Source organism: Prosopis cineraria, unplaced genomic scaffold, assembly GCF_029017545.1.
Source record: "Prosopis cineraria cultivar Desert tree isolate PC_DT_omini unplaced genomic scaffold, ASM2901754v1 PC3, whole genome shotgun sequence".
Classification (NCBI taxonomy): Eukaryota; Viridiplantae; Streptophyta; class Magnoliopsida; order Fabales; family Fabaceae; genus Prosopis; species Prosopis cineraria.
In genome coordinates this window covers 32,996,664-33,009,923 of record NW_026555334.1, presented here as the reverse complement: position 1 = coordinate 33,009,923, position 13,260 = coordinate 32,996,664, and the positions used below count along the sequence as shown (strand labels likewise).

The 13,260-nt window shown below is 32.7% G+C and overlaps 2 protein-coding genes and 1 non-coding gene across 4 annotated transcripts; 2 read left to right on the top strand and 1 right to left on the bottom strand.

Annotated features, from left to right (window-relative positions):
- LOC129306558 (cystathionine gamma-synthase 1, chloroplastic) lies at nt 1–4,333 on the top strand. Its single transcript, XM_054947224.1, has 11 exons — nt 1–578; nt 915–1,018; nt 1,146–1,219; nt 1,293–1,461; nt 1,885–1,944; nt 2,053–2,256; nt 2,375–2,461; nt 2,584–2,691; nt 3,475–3,570; nt 3,688–3,806; nt 3,953–4,333. Exons 1-11 carry the CDS (start codon nt 86–88, stop codon nt 4,074–4,076), a joined length of 1,638 nt encoding a protein of 545 aa, XP_054803199.1. The 5' UTR covers nt 1–85; the 3' UTR covers nt 4,077–4,333.
- Nucleotides 4,334–5,382: 1,049 nt separating this feature from the next.
- Nucleotides 5,383–5,455, top strand: TRNAA-UGC (transfer RNA alanine (anticodon UGC)). Its single transcript has one exon. It is a non-coding gene; the product is annotated as a tRNA-Ala (tRNA).
- Nucleotides 5,456–6,222: 767 nt separating this feature from the next.
- On the bottom strand, nt 6,223–9,385 carry LOC129307351 (uncharacterized). 2 transcript variants are annotated; one of them, XM_054948283.1, is made up of 5 exons: nt 9,073–9,385; nt 8,869–8,955; nt 6,810–6,962; nt 6,528–6,734; nt 6,223–6,399 (listed from the first exon to the last, which is right to left on the bottom strand). In XM_054948283.1, the coding sequence occupies exons 1-5, from the start codon at nt 9,298–9,300 to the stop codon at nt 6,298–6,300; spliced, it is 777 nt and encodes a 258-aa protein (XP_054804258.1). In that variant the 5' UTR covers nt 9,301–9,385; the 3' UTR covers nt 6,223–6,297. The 2 variants fall into 2 exon arrangements, with proteins under 2 accessions (XP_054804258.1, XP_054804260.1); XM_054948285.1 differs by having other exon boundaries at nt 6,232–6,399; nt 6,810–6,959; nt 9,073–9,382.
- Between the last annotated feature and the right edge of the window lie 3,875 nt (nt 9,386–13,260).

Here is a 13,260-nt window from a genome sequence, read left to right as displayed (position 1 = left end):
CATCGTCGCCTCCAAATCCATTGCCAATTCGATTCCGCGGGGCAAGAGAGAAGGATAGAGAGGACTCCATCGTGAATCGTCGGAAATGGCCGTATCAAGTTGTGCTAGGGTTTTCTCCTCCTTCGAGTGTCGCTCAGATCCCGATTTCTCTGCTGCTCCGAGGTTCGAGAAGCTCGGCCAAGGACGATTCACCGCCCGCCTCAACGCTGCTGCTGCCGGAACGGCTGCGTTTCACGGGCTCTCTTCATTGATCCTGAGGTTTCCTCCCAACTTCCAGCGCCAGCTCAGCACCAAGGCTCGAAGGAACTGCAGTAATATTGGTGTTGCGCAAATCGTCGCTGCTTCGTGGTCCAACAACCCTGCTCACGGGGTTCCGGCGTCGTCGGCTGCTTCGTCAGCCGTCGATGCCGCCTCTGCCACAGCTCCCCTGTCCGTGGCTCCGGCGGAGCTTGCGGCCGATGACGACGTTGTCGTCTCGGGGGGTTGTGACGGAAATGGAGCTGTACAGCTTCAGGGTTCAGTCGATACATCTTACTCTTCGTTTTTGAGATCTGATGGAAGCATAGCAATTCATGCCGGTAAGTATTCTTGTATCGATTAACATTTCGAGTCAAATTAGTCGGTGTGAGTTTTTGTCTGGGAAATTTCTGTGTAACCGAATGGTTGCTTTCGTGATCGTATTTAACATACTTTACTTTTTTCTTTTTCCATAATTGGAAATCTTGCAGACATTAGACCTAGATCTTACTCTTTCTATTGTCCTCTCTCCTGTACTCGGTTTCTCACGCCGAGCCTCACGTTTTAGAAGTCACCTTCACCACTTTTAGTGTCTTAACTGGACTATGATTTACTTTGACGTTAAATTTTATGTATTAAACTTCTGATCTGATTAATTTTAAATTTGGCCTTTGCAGCTGAAAGATTAGGTCGTCGTATCGTAACTGATGCGATTACCACCCCTGTGGTGAATACTACCGCCTACTTCTTCAAGAATTCCGCGGGCGTCGTTGATTACAAGGTACTATTAGGTCATTGTATCTTCCTTTGAAGGAAGTAATGAAATATGTTAACTTCTAAAACATGCTGAAATAGTATTCGTTATTGGTACACGTTGTGATGAATGGACTGTTTTCATTCTGTATCAGGAGAAACGTCTATTTAGTTTTGAATACGGGCGCTATGGTAACCCGACGACAGTTGTTTTAGAGGAGAAGATAAGGTTGGCATTTGGTCTTATATTGATCTTTAAAATTTTCCATGTGTTAAGACACTAAATGAGTCTTTCAAACCAGTGCTCTGGAGGGGGCCGAATCAACTTTAGTTCTGGCATCTGGAATGTGTGCTAGCACAGTCCTTTTGATGGCACTGGTTCCAGCTGGGGGACATATTGTCACCACTACAGATTGCTATAGGAAGACCAGAGTTTTCATTGAGACTTTTCTCCCAAAAATGGGAATCACGGTAATATGATGCTTCCTCTCATCCTTGGTCTTTCTTTGTTTCTTTCTTTTTTCCTTTTCATTTTTTATTTTTAAATTTCGTTTGTTGGTATTGAGGGGGAAGAACGTGCTTCTTTTGCAGTTCTAAATTTGTGCAGCCTTTATAACTTCATCAGATGTTTTCGCCCAAAACATTTGGAAGGACAGAAATTTGTTAGGCAAAAGGCTCCACTGTGGAAGTCTTGATGGTAAAAGAGGGAAATAATGATAATAATTCTATAGGAAGATGTGCTGAATGTAGAAGTGGGATTTGAGGATAGGGTCGGGTAAAAGTAGATTGAAAATTTTTAAATAGGTCGACAGTTTATGCTACTGCCTTTTTACATCCTGGTCGCGGCTTTAGTGGTTATAAAACTCTCAACTTTTTGTTTCCTTTATGGTGCAGGCCACTGTTATTGATCCAGCTGATATGGGGGCTTTGGAAACTGCACTGAATGAAAACAATGTCAGTGGTGAAGAGGGAATGAATTCCGCTTTGAAGCTGCCTCTGTGTGTGTGTCTGTTCAGTAATTCTAACGTATGGTTTATGGTGCATCATTTTGTTTGTATGCAGGTGTCACTGTTCTACACTGAGTCTCCCACCAATCCATTCCTCAGATGTGTTGATATTCAGCTGGTTTCAGAGCTTTGTCACAGCAAAGGGGCTTTGGTGTGCATTGATGGTACATTTGCCACAGCTATGAACCAGAAAGCCCTTGCACTTGGGGCTGATGTTGTCATGCATTCCGCAACAAAATACATTGCTGGTCATAATGATGTAAGTTAGCCTCACCTTCTCTGGGAAAGCTAGTATGATTAAGAAAGAAAAAAAAATTCTAATAAACAGTATCTCATAGTTCATAGCTAATTTAATGAGTCATTTTTTCCTGTTTCAGGTTATTGCTGGCTGTATAAGTGGTCCAGAGAAGTTGGTTACCCAAATTCGCAATTTACATCATGTTTTGGGTGGTACTCTCAATCCAGTAAGCCTTTTATATTAAACCCATGCCCTTGGGTGGTTTATATTTTCAACGTGTCTGTATGGAAAATCGTTATAATTAATTGTTCCTGTGCTATGCCTAATAGAGTGCAAATGTGTTAACAGAATGCTGCATACCTTATCATTAGAGGCATGAAAACTCTGCATCTACGTGTACAGCAGCAGAATTCAACAGCATTGAGGATGGCCAAAATTTTAGAGGCACATCCTAAGGTACAATTCATTTATGTGTAGAAGATGACAATATCTCTATAATTGATTCAGATTTTGGACAAGGACTTGTTTTTATAAGCTTGAAAGGAGTATGGACACAAGAAAGGATGACCTTTTTCAATCAACATTCCATTTTTGTTGAATCATGAATGTATTATTCTCTACCAAAGTATGCTTGTCAAGCCAAGCTACCGCCCGTATTTTTATGCTACTGCATATTGGATCAGACATTGGTACTGTTTAATTCTGTTTTCTTGATTAATTTCGATGTGAAGTTCTTTCAATCTTTGTAGGCCTGTATGTTGAGCTTTTTTGGGGTCAACTTTATGGTCGTTAATCAAGCAGTTCTGGATAATTGTGTTGAAGCTAGCATATGTTTTAACAGTGTTCCCCCCTTTTAAAACTATTTATTTATTTATTTATATTTTTCTATTTAATGTCTCTACTGATTCTTGGTATCAGTTTAATAATTTAGAACTCAATGCTAACTAGAAACATTCCTCTTGCATTGCGTAGGAATATCCAAATTCTTTGAAATAAACAAATAATTTGATGAATTATTTAGTATGCACTGCATTTAAAGAATTATTACTCCTTTGAACAGTTACAAATGTGGTTTTATATTGCAGGCGTATCATCATCAATGAACAGTAATAGATTATTTGAATTTTATGCAGTAATGTTTACCCCCCAGGAATGTCGTGAAAAAACATGTCTAAGTTCTGCTTCTGATATGATGTGAACTGGTATAATGGTGTATAATAATAATACTACTATTGGCAGGTGAAGCGTGTCTATTATCCAGGCTTACCAAGTCATCCTGAACATGAGCTTGCCAAGAGGCAGATGACTGGTTTTGGAGGCGTTGTTAGTTTTGAGGTGCGGATCTCCTTTCCATTGTGGGGCAGCTGCTAGCTTTCATGTTGTTTTGTAGCAGATTTTGCTTGACGCTATTTGTGTTGGTTAATATTGATGTCTCTTCTGCTTATCATACAGATTGAAGGAGACTTGTTAACCACCAGTAAATTCGTTGATTCACTGAGGATTCCATACATTGCTCCATCCTTTGGAGGCTGTGAGAGCATTGTGGATCAGCCTGCCACCATGTCTTACTGGTACTTTATAGATTCATTGTTTTATATTATGCATATAAACTAATCACTGCTCGTCATGAGCAAGGTCCTGTTTTGTTGTTACTAGAGCGTCGTTAGTGAGTTTCATGATATCATATAATAATTAGCCAACGTTTATCCGGCAACAGGGACCTTCCCCAGTCAGAAAGGGCCAAGTATGGGATTCATGACAACCTTGTCCGTTTCAGCTTTGGAGTCGAAGACTTCGAAGATTTGAAGGCGGATATTCTTCAGGCTCTGGAAGCCATATAGGGTGCGGTCACCGAGGCCATGTTGATTCGGTTCTTGATCCATTTTGTTATCGTTCATGGTGAATCATACTATGAGTTTGATCATCAATCGCCTTCTGTTGGCTTTATGTTCAAGGATTTTCAATAATTTTAATTTCAATGTTTCTCTAGTTTTGCTGAAACTTCCGGCGGATGTTTGACCATCTATCATCTTCCTCCCAAAATAAAGCTGCAAAAGCTGATATTTGAAGAGTCGGTTTACTACCGGACTTTTGATCACTTGCTTGCGCTGTGGCGTTCTGTTTTTATCATTTATTAATTTTACTAGATATCGTTTTGTTTTCATCTTTTTTTTTTTAATCCTTTTCTGTTTGCTCTTAAATTTTATAATAAATTCGTTCAACTGAGCCCTGCTTCAACTGTATATAAAAGAATGTATACATAATTTCTAAAACATAAATGTTAAATATATAATTTAATTAGAGAATTGGTAAATTTATATATTAAAATTGTATGCTAGTCATGTCATTATTGAATAAAATTATACGATCATCATATTCTAATTAAATAATTTCATGATAACGAAAAAAAATATACACATGATGTTTTAGTTTCATTCAGATATCTATAGATTATGAAAGCAAAGTAGTTTGAGCAAGATAGCTAATCAATTGTGTCAATTGCTAGGTTGATGTGATGTCAAGTGAATTTATTAGAGGATGTGGGTCATGTCTGTTTTATCAAGGTTATCCTTGGCATGGTAGAATGTACTGAGCAACAAGGAATCCCTGATACAAAACGTCTTCCCCGCTTAGGCCAGGATAAGAGTTAGCACAAATAAGCTTTGTTTTAAGGGAATTAAGTAGTTTTAAATCAAGGGAGTAAGATCAAGCCAATTTAGCTTTGTTGCTATCTGAATTAGCGTCCATCTTGTGCTACTTATTCAATTAATCAGCAAAATATACTCCTCTAGTTCTACATATTAGTCATTTTTTAAAAATATAATTTGATTCACCTTATAAATTATTAATTGATGTAATTGTTTTGCTTTAAATTAAAATTTTCATATTACTCTTAAAAAGTAAGAGAGAGAGATAAAAACATAATATTATATTATTTATTTACTTTTTGCTTGGGGTTATATTTAAAATTTTATTTATTTTTATTCTTTATATTTTAATTATATTGATATTGGTAAAATTAATAAAAATAATTTATATATAGGATTAGAGGGGGTAAATAACTAGCGTAATTCAAGTTTTGGAACCCATTGCCGCTTAACATGCAGAAAAACGAATAAAAGGTTTTATCTTGCACATCCTTCCATCGGGGATGTAGCTCAAATGGTAGAGCGCTCGCTTTGCATGCGAGAGGCACGGGGTTCGATCCCCCGCATCTCCAGTGTTTTTTCCACACTTTCCCGATGGACGGGGAAAAACGATGGCGCGTCACATGTTATTGTTTTCAAATTAAAAATACTTTTTGGCCCGGGGGGGGGGGGGGGGGGGGCGGGGGAAGTAATATTGTCCGTATGTGCCGATACTTATGCGGACCATCAATTCACGGGTGTGTCATCTCTCCCTACAATTTATTATTAGTCGATGTATTTTATACGATTCTGTTTTGATAAAATCAGAGTTTATACTTGTAACAAATTCCAGGTTAAAAAAAAAGATATGTGCAGCAAATTAAAGAAAGAATAATAAAGAAGTTCTAAAAGAATTAATTAATTTAAATTAAGTTTTAAGTGTTAAATTTTAAAAATTTGTAACTTAATCTTTCAATTTTTTAACTCTATTGTGATAAATTTAAAACTTATATTTTAAATTTTAATAAAGAAAACAAATTTCATTTGGAAAACCGCTTAACTAAGCCATATTAAAATTTAAAAAATAAATTACAAAATCATCATAACACAGTTGTAAAATTGAGATATGGACTTGAAAATTTTTGAAGTTTAGTACTTGAAATTTAACTTGAATTAATCAATCTTTTTAGATTTTTTTGTCATACTCCCTCTTAAATTCTGTGTATTCTCGTGTAGGTAATACATTGTGTCTTTTGCTGGTCTGACGATGCAATCTTGACAATTAATTATCAATTATAAGTTTAAAAAAACATAAAAAATAAAGGAAAAAAGAAACGAGAAATGTTAAATTGAAAGATATATATATATATATATATATATATATATGCATGTATGTATATATATATATGGAACTTGGAACGTAGTCTAAAAATAACTAGGTCGAATTCTTTAACTTGCTCCTCTGGAATGACCTGTAATCAGCTAACAATCTTACCGTGTATCCTTTCTTGATATCCTCCACGATTGTCCTGATAATCTGTTCATTAATAAGCTAATCAACCCCTTAATTACTTACTGATTATCTTAACATATGTGTGTGTGTATACAGTGTAAGAGTTAAAAGACAATATTATATATATATATATATATATATAAAAGGCTAACCGAATGCACGATATTGTCCAAGACATGGTGAGGAACCCAAGCGAGAAGTGGAGGGAAAGCGATGGTAATATTGGCTTTCAATTGATTCTTAATAATGCAGCCGCGATGATCAGTTGCATGTGTTAGAGGGTACAAGGTTCCAGAAGCTTCGATGTTGAAGAAAGGTGGCATGTAATCTGAATGCAGACCTTGAAGCTCCCACTTTGTCTGGAAAATGCAGATTGTAGGGTTCATGAGAGAAGCACACGTAAGGGATGGAGCGAACAAGAAGGAAGTGCTTACAGTGTGAGTCTCGTAGAGCTTAGTGATGTGAGGAGGAACATGAGGAGGGTAATCTTGTCCATTCGATTTTGTGGCCACTCTTATGTCTATCACTGGCTGTGCCTTCAAGAATAAGGCTTCTATCACTGGCATTGTTATTCTCCACTCTTCCTGCTTATTATTGCGTCACATTTCATAATAATATCAATTGAAATTAAATTAAATGACATTCATTTTTAGCATTTAAATACTCAAATCAGGTTATGTAAAACTGAAAACGATTTTTTATTTAATTTATTTTCAGGAAAAGTAAGGAGAAATTTCAATTGGTGAAAGATTTTCTTTGATATTTGCTAATAAAACAGACAATGATTTGTAGTTTTTTTTTTTTTTTGGTTATGAAGGCATAATCTAATAATTGGATCCGAGCAAAATTGAAAATGGATTGGGGGTCTGGGGAGTGATGACGCCTCCATCGACATGACATATATAGAAGGGTTTTGGGCAAAAAAAAAAAAGAAAACCTTTGCAATGTGCAGCAGGGGAAGCAAATAAATATGGAAGGAATAGCTTTCAAGGAGCTCGGGAGGCATTTAACAACCCAAAAGATAAAAACATTCTAAAATATCAACGGAGGATCAGATTAATTTAAAAATAATTTAAAATAAAAAATTATAATATCTTCATTTGGAAAAAAGCAAAACTCCAACACAAGCAATTAATTAAGTAGCTGTTTGAATTTCAGTTTACATCAAACAAAAATATATTTGAAAAATCTAACTATTTGTTAAATTTGACAAAAGCATCTCAAATGTGATTTGGATATACTTTTAAAGGTTACTTAAACAGGCCCTAAGTCCTCTTGGTGGTCAAAGGAGATTTGAATTCGAGGTCTCTTTGCCACCAAAAAAGTAATAAGCCACTAAACCACCACCCATTTCTTAAAAAAAAAAAAGAGGATATTGTAGTCTTTTTTATTTAAAATTATTTTCAAATTAGTCTTTTGATTATGTAGTGATATATCATAATATTTTGATATTTTTGAGCTATTAAATGCCTACAAAGTTCTTTGAATGCTATTTTCTCAATAAATTATACTACATCTAAGGGTGCTTGACCTAAATTAACTTATCATAAAATGTCAAATTCAAGTTTTGAGATATATAATTGTATTAAATAAATATATTAAAAGGCCTTTCAAGACAACTATCATTATTGATCGTAATGGTCCCATATAGCAAGAGTCTAAATTAATCTAGATAAGAAGTGATAATACTTTAGGTTTTTTAGGATGTTAGCATTGCTTGTGAAATTGTTCCAGGCTAGCTACCCAGAGATTCGACTGTGTCTAGTATGATTTTTTTTGTTTAAAGTGGACATAACTGACACGGGTTAAATCGGGTGATTCAAGATCAACCCACCTAACCCTGTAGGCTAGGCGGGTTGGATGGATTGGATTTTTTAAAATTCCTAAACTCCAAAAATTTTTAAAAAATAAAACAGGACAGAAGCCCCATTCCATTTAGTCTTTCTCATTAAATACATTTAATAACTTTTTTTTTAAAATAAAAATATAAACTTTTAAAAATATCTTCATTTAATAACCTTAAATTTACATTTAATTAGTATTAATTATAAAGAAAGAAAGTGTAATATTGGAATTAATTTATTTAATGAAACTTTAATCTTTTCAAAATATTTCATATTTTGGAAACACAAATCTCTCTTAAAAGTGTTTTATAATTTAAAACATGAGAAGCATTTATTATTTATAATATAATAAAAATATATTATTTTATTAATATTGGTTGAATTCTCAATCTTTAATTTCTGACCTTGGCCAATTCAAGTCAATTTGATTTTCAGTATCTTGGATGTTAGCGATGAAATAAACAAAATCCTACACCTCGTGCATGAAAAACGGGAAAAAAAACCAAAATCAGATTGGGGGGGGGGGGGGGGTGAGTGTTGTTTCACGATAGGCGTGTGTATGTTGGAAGTTGCTTGCTCCTTGGTTCTTCATGATGATGCACGGAAGCAATTGCGTGAAGTGAACATACAGACGAGGCTACGTACACACCTGATTGAGGCGCAGAGCACTTGATTTTTCTGGAATGATAGCTCCCACTATTCTTCCCTTATCCTCCATATACTCTTCAAACCAATCCTGCCAATTGATACCAATCATTAACATTTAATTAACATAATTAATTAACGAATCCCATCCATATGATCATTAAATAATAGAGATTTGAGAATTGGCAGGGGAGGATCTGTAATATACCGCAGGAGCACCGGGTAAGTGATGGAGAGGCACATTATCGGAGGTACGGTAAGTGAAGGTATAAGCTCTCTGATTGATGATCGCCGTCCGGCGTGACGGTGCTGATCCAAATGCCTTTTGACGTCGCCGTCCAATATGTCTCTGTTGAGCTCTGATCAGCTGTGTCGTCTTCATTACTTGCGGCGCCCAAGTGGTGGTTTGGCAGCCAATCACGCTGCTTGCCGCCATTCTTCACGAATCTCGATCACTTCACCTTCTTCTAATTGAATGATCCTGCATGTACCTTCCTTCCTTTTCCAATTTATACATGCTTCAATCCTAACTTAGCCCATAAAGTTGAGAATACGGATCCGACCTTTAAAGGTTTAGTCTTTATGGGCTTAGCCTTTAAAAGTCTGAGCCCTAAAGCCCAATTTTTTATTTTAAATTTTATTTTTCAAGCTCAATCCTTTTGTGAAGAGTTCTGGATCAAGTGTTTTAAAAAATAAAAAAATTAAAATAAAATTAAATATTATAAATTAATTAAAATATTTTAAAATAAAAAAATTAAAATTCTCATAATTTTTTAAAAATTAAACAACACACATTTAGAAATTTATTAATAAAATTTAAATCTTAGTTAAAAAATAGTTTATTTTTTATAAATACATAAACATAATAATTAAAAAAATTAAAAAAATATTAAAAATTTTATAATATACACTGATATTTACTAAATTATATTAAATTAATTTTAAAATAAATTAAAATTAATAATAATATAATGTGTGTTGGATGAGGTGAGCAGGTCATTGGCTTTAACTACATGTGACAGGATATCATTCTTCTCACTACACCAAATATATCGTGTGAAAAATATCTTCTTACAATTAACTTTAAATCAATATGTTTTTATCAACCGATCAATCATCTCAATCAATTATTATATAATTTTTTGGAGGACATGCCAGCGCACATTAGCAATATTAATAGACATGACTTAGTTTGAATTGCGTGATCTATATGTCTAATCTATAATAGTCTATTTTTAAATATTTATTTTATCGGTGACCATCACGCGAGGGCGTTATGGATTTTAAGCTTATAAATGGAATTAGACGAGTAGGTATCCAAAAGATATTGAATGACACACTACCCAATCGTAGAATTAAGATAGAAGCGTGTAACAAATTAACATGTTTGCATTTTAGTCTATATTATTTTAATATATAGATATATAATTTCTCTAACAAAGTCATACAATTTTTCTCTAGAGTTTTCACCCAGAACGAGGCACGTAGTTTTTCTCCATGTTCCCCATTTTAATTAGCTCTCTTTACGTGTATTAAAATACATTAAAATTACTTCAATTTTTTGTATATATATCATCACGTTAGATACTTACACTTGTGCTATATTTTTATGCACAAATATAATTAAGAGGCCTGGGTATAATCCTCCATGAAAGAATCCACATGCCGTACGTGATTTTGTTCTGCCTTAAAATATAAAATTAAAATGTCAGCCCTTGTATCCCCATACCTTAAAATATACAAACTTTCAGCCATGAAGACCTGCAACGAGGATTCTTTAATTTACAAGCATATATATGATTATATGCTCTTCTTCTCATCATTTGCCATTCATTAATTAGAACTTGAAGTTCTGGTAAAAAAAAAAAATTAGAACTTAGAAGAATCAAAGGGGAAAAAATTAAAGTTCTTCTAATCAATATTTTGTTGGCTAATTAACTAATCAAGATTGTTGTTTACCTGATTTAGTAAACGCAGCTGTAGGTTGTTTAATTAATTAGTGTCTGCGGGCACGTAGTCTGCTTGGGGACGACCTTGAATATCCACTAAAATGATTAAATATATATTGATCTCCAGGTTTTGAGGTATGTAAGAATAACATGACTAAATTAAGTCGTGAATTATTAATTAATATTTTATGATATCACCCCAAGAGCTTGATTTTCTTCACTTAATATACGTTTTGTTTTGTAGTAAGGGAGACAAATTAACTATTAAAGCAAGAATGATATTATTGGAGTGATCAATGAAAAATCGGAAAGCTAGATTATGATATTACCCTTATATCATAGTAGTAATAATAATGATTAGTGGTGTGTTTAAATAATACTCCCTCCATCTCAATTTATATAAGACATTCATTTATAGACACAATTACACATACCAATAAAATTTATTATTAAATATATTTTATAACTTTATTTTTTAAAATAAAAATATAAACTACAAAAAATGTCTTTAATTTAATACTTTATTTATGAAATAATTTTAAAGAGAGAATTTATGTAACTTTAAAAAATAGCATTAATGAAATATTATTTTTATTAAAGTATTTTGTATTTTAAAATGTTAAATTTTTCATAAAAATATTTTATAATTTAGGACGGATATAATAACAATGAAAATCAAACGATGTTTTCTGAGAAGAAACACATACATGGATATAAAAAAGAAGTCGTGTATAAGTAGCTGATCATCACTTTTGGAAAGGGACGCATTACTTCTTGTTCACTAAAATTCTAAATTTCTAAAAAAAAAAAAAAACAATTAGAAGAGAAAAAGTTGGACACGATAGGCATCTCTTTGCTTCTCTCTTTCCTCTTTAAGCAAATTGAGGGATATGGAGTGACGCTGCGTATAAGAACGGAGCCATTCTTTGCGGGGACCCCAACACCCAAAAAGCATGTTTTTATTTCTTAATGTTGTATACGTTTGGATTAATACAACATTTAAATATGAGCTAATAATTTTTTATTTAAATACGTAAAAAATTTATAGATTTAAATTTGATTTAAATTTAAATCAATTTGTTAGTATAATTTTTCATAATTTCAAATCCCTTACTCAATACTTTAGTTATTTAAAATTTTAATTACTTCAACCCTCTCACTCTATTTTTCTTTTCATTGTTGATGCTTCTGTCAGTATCACATATTTTCTTGTCTTTTGTTCTCATTTCTTTTTAATTGAGAAATATATAGATAAGCTTGTCATTTTTAATTTTTCTCTTTTATTTTAAATCTTAACTCATCTCTTTTCTTTCTTAAAAGTTTTTAAACTATTTAAATAATAAATTTTAAATTTATAAATTTTAAATGTGAGATTTTAAATACAAAATTTATGTCCAAAGTTCATCAATTCAAATATAATAGTAAGTAGTGTCTGGGTTGATGGACTCGCATTTGAAGATTAGATTTAAAATCTTAAATTTAAAATTTATGTATTTAAAATTATTTGTTTAGATAGTGTAAAAAATTTTAAAGGTAAAAGAGAGACAAGTTAGGATTTGAAGCAGAAATAAGATATTTAAAGTGACAAACTTATTTCAATTCTTCAATTAATAAAAGATGAGAACACAAAATAAGAAGAATGGTGAGAATAATAGAAACACTCATATTGAAAATGTGAAGAATATAAAAGGATTAAAATAGCTAAAATTTTAAATAATTAATGTCCAGATAAAATTTAAAAAAAAGATATAATAAAACATATATTTAGATTTGAATTAAATTTAAATTCAAAATTTTTTATATGTCTAAATAGAGATTTATATATAAATCCTCTCGCATCCAAACCTACCTAATTGAGTCTAATGGATATTGTCACCTTTAGAAGCTAAAATTTTCAGGATTTAATTTTCCGACTATTTCTTTCTATGTGCTACAGCAAGCGTGGCCCATTTGTTGACATCAAAATGAAGCCCCTTTATAGTTGTTTTGAATTTGCCAGATCCTACAGAGACATAATCCAAGACAACGTGTGTTTTAAGTATGTCAAATATGTGTTTTTTAAAATTATATCTATTGATTTATTTTCGCAGACTTTGAAAATTTAATTTATCCCATTTTTTAATTTCAAACTATCAATATATAATCATCCATGAAAATGTAATGTAACTATAATTTTTTTATATTATTTACATTTTTCTTAAGAATTACTATATTAGCTATATGATTTCATTTTATGTACTTTTGGTTTTGTTTAAAAAAATATTATGTGATTATGTATAATTTATCATCTAACAACATTTTGTAAGTTGATCCTAGAATTATCTTTTATAAAACTAATTATGATGAATATTTTAAAAAATAATATTAGTTTTCAAAAAGTTTATCCCTAGGACATGGTCCAGCTGGGCGGCTGGCTAGTGGCATACACTTTTGCCCCTCCCCTCCCA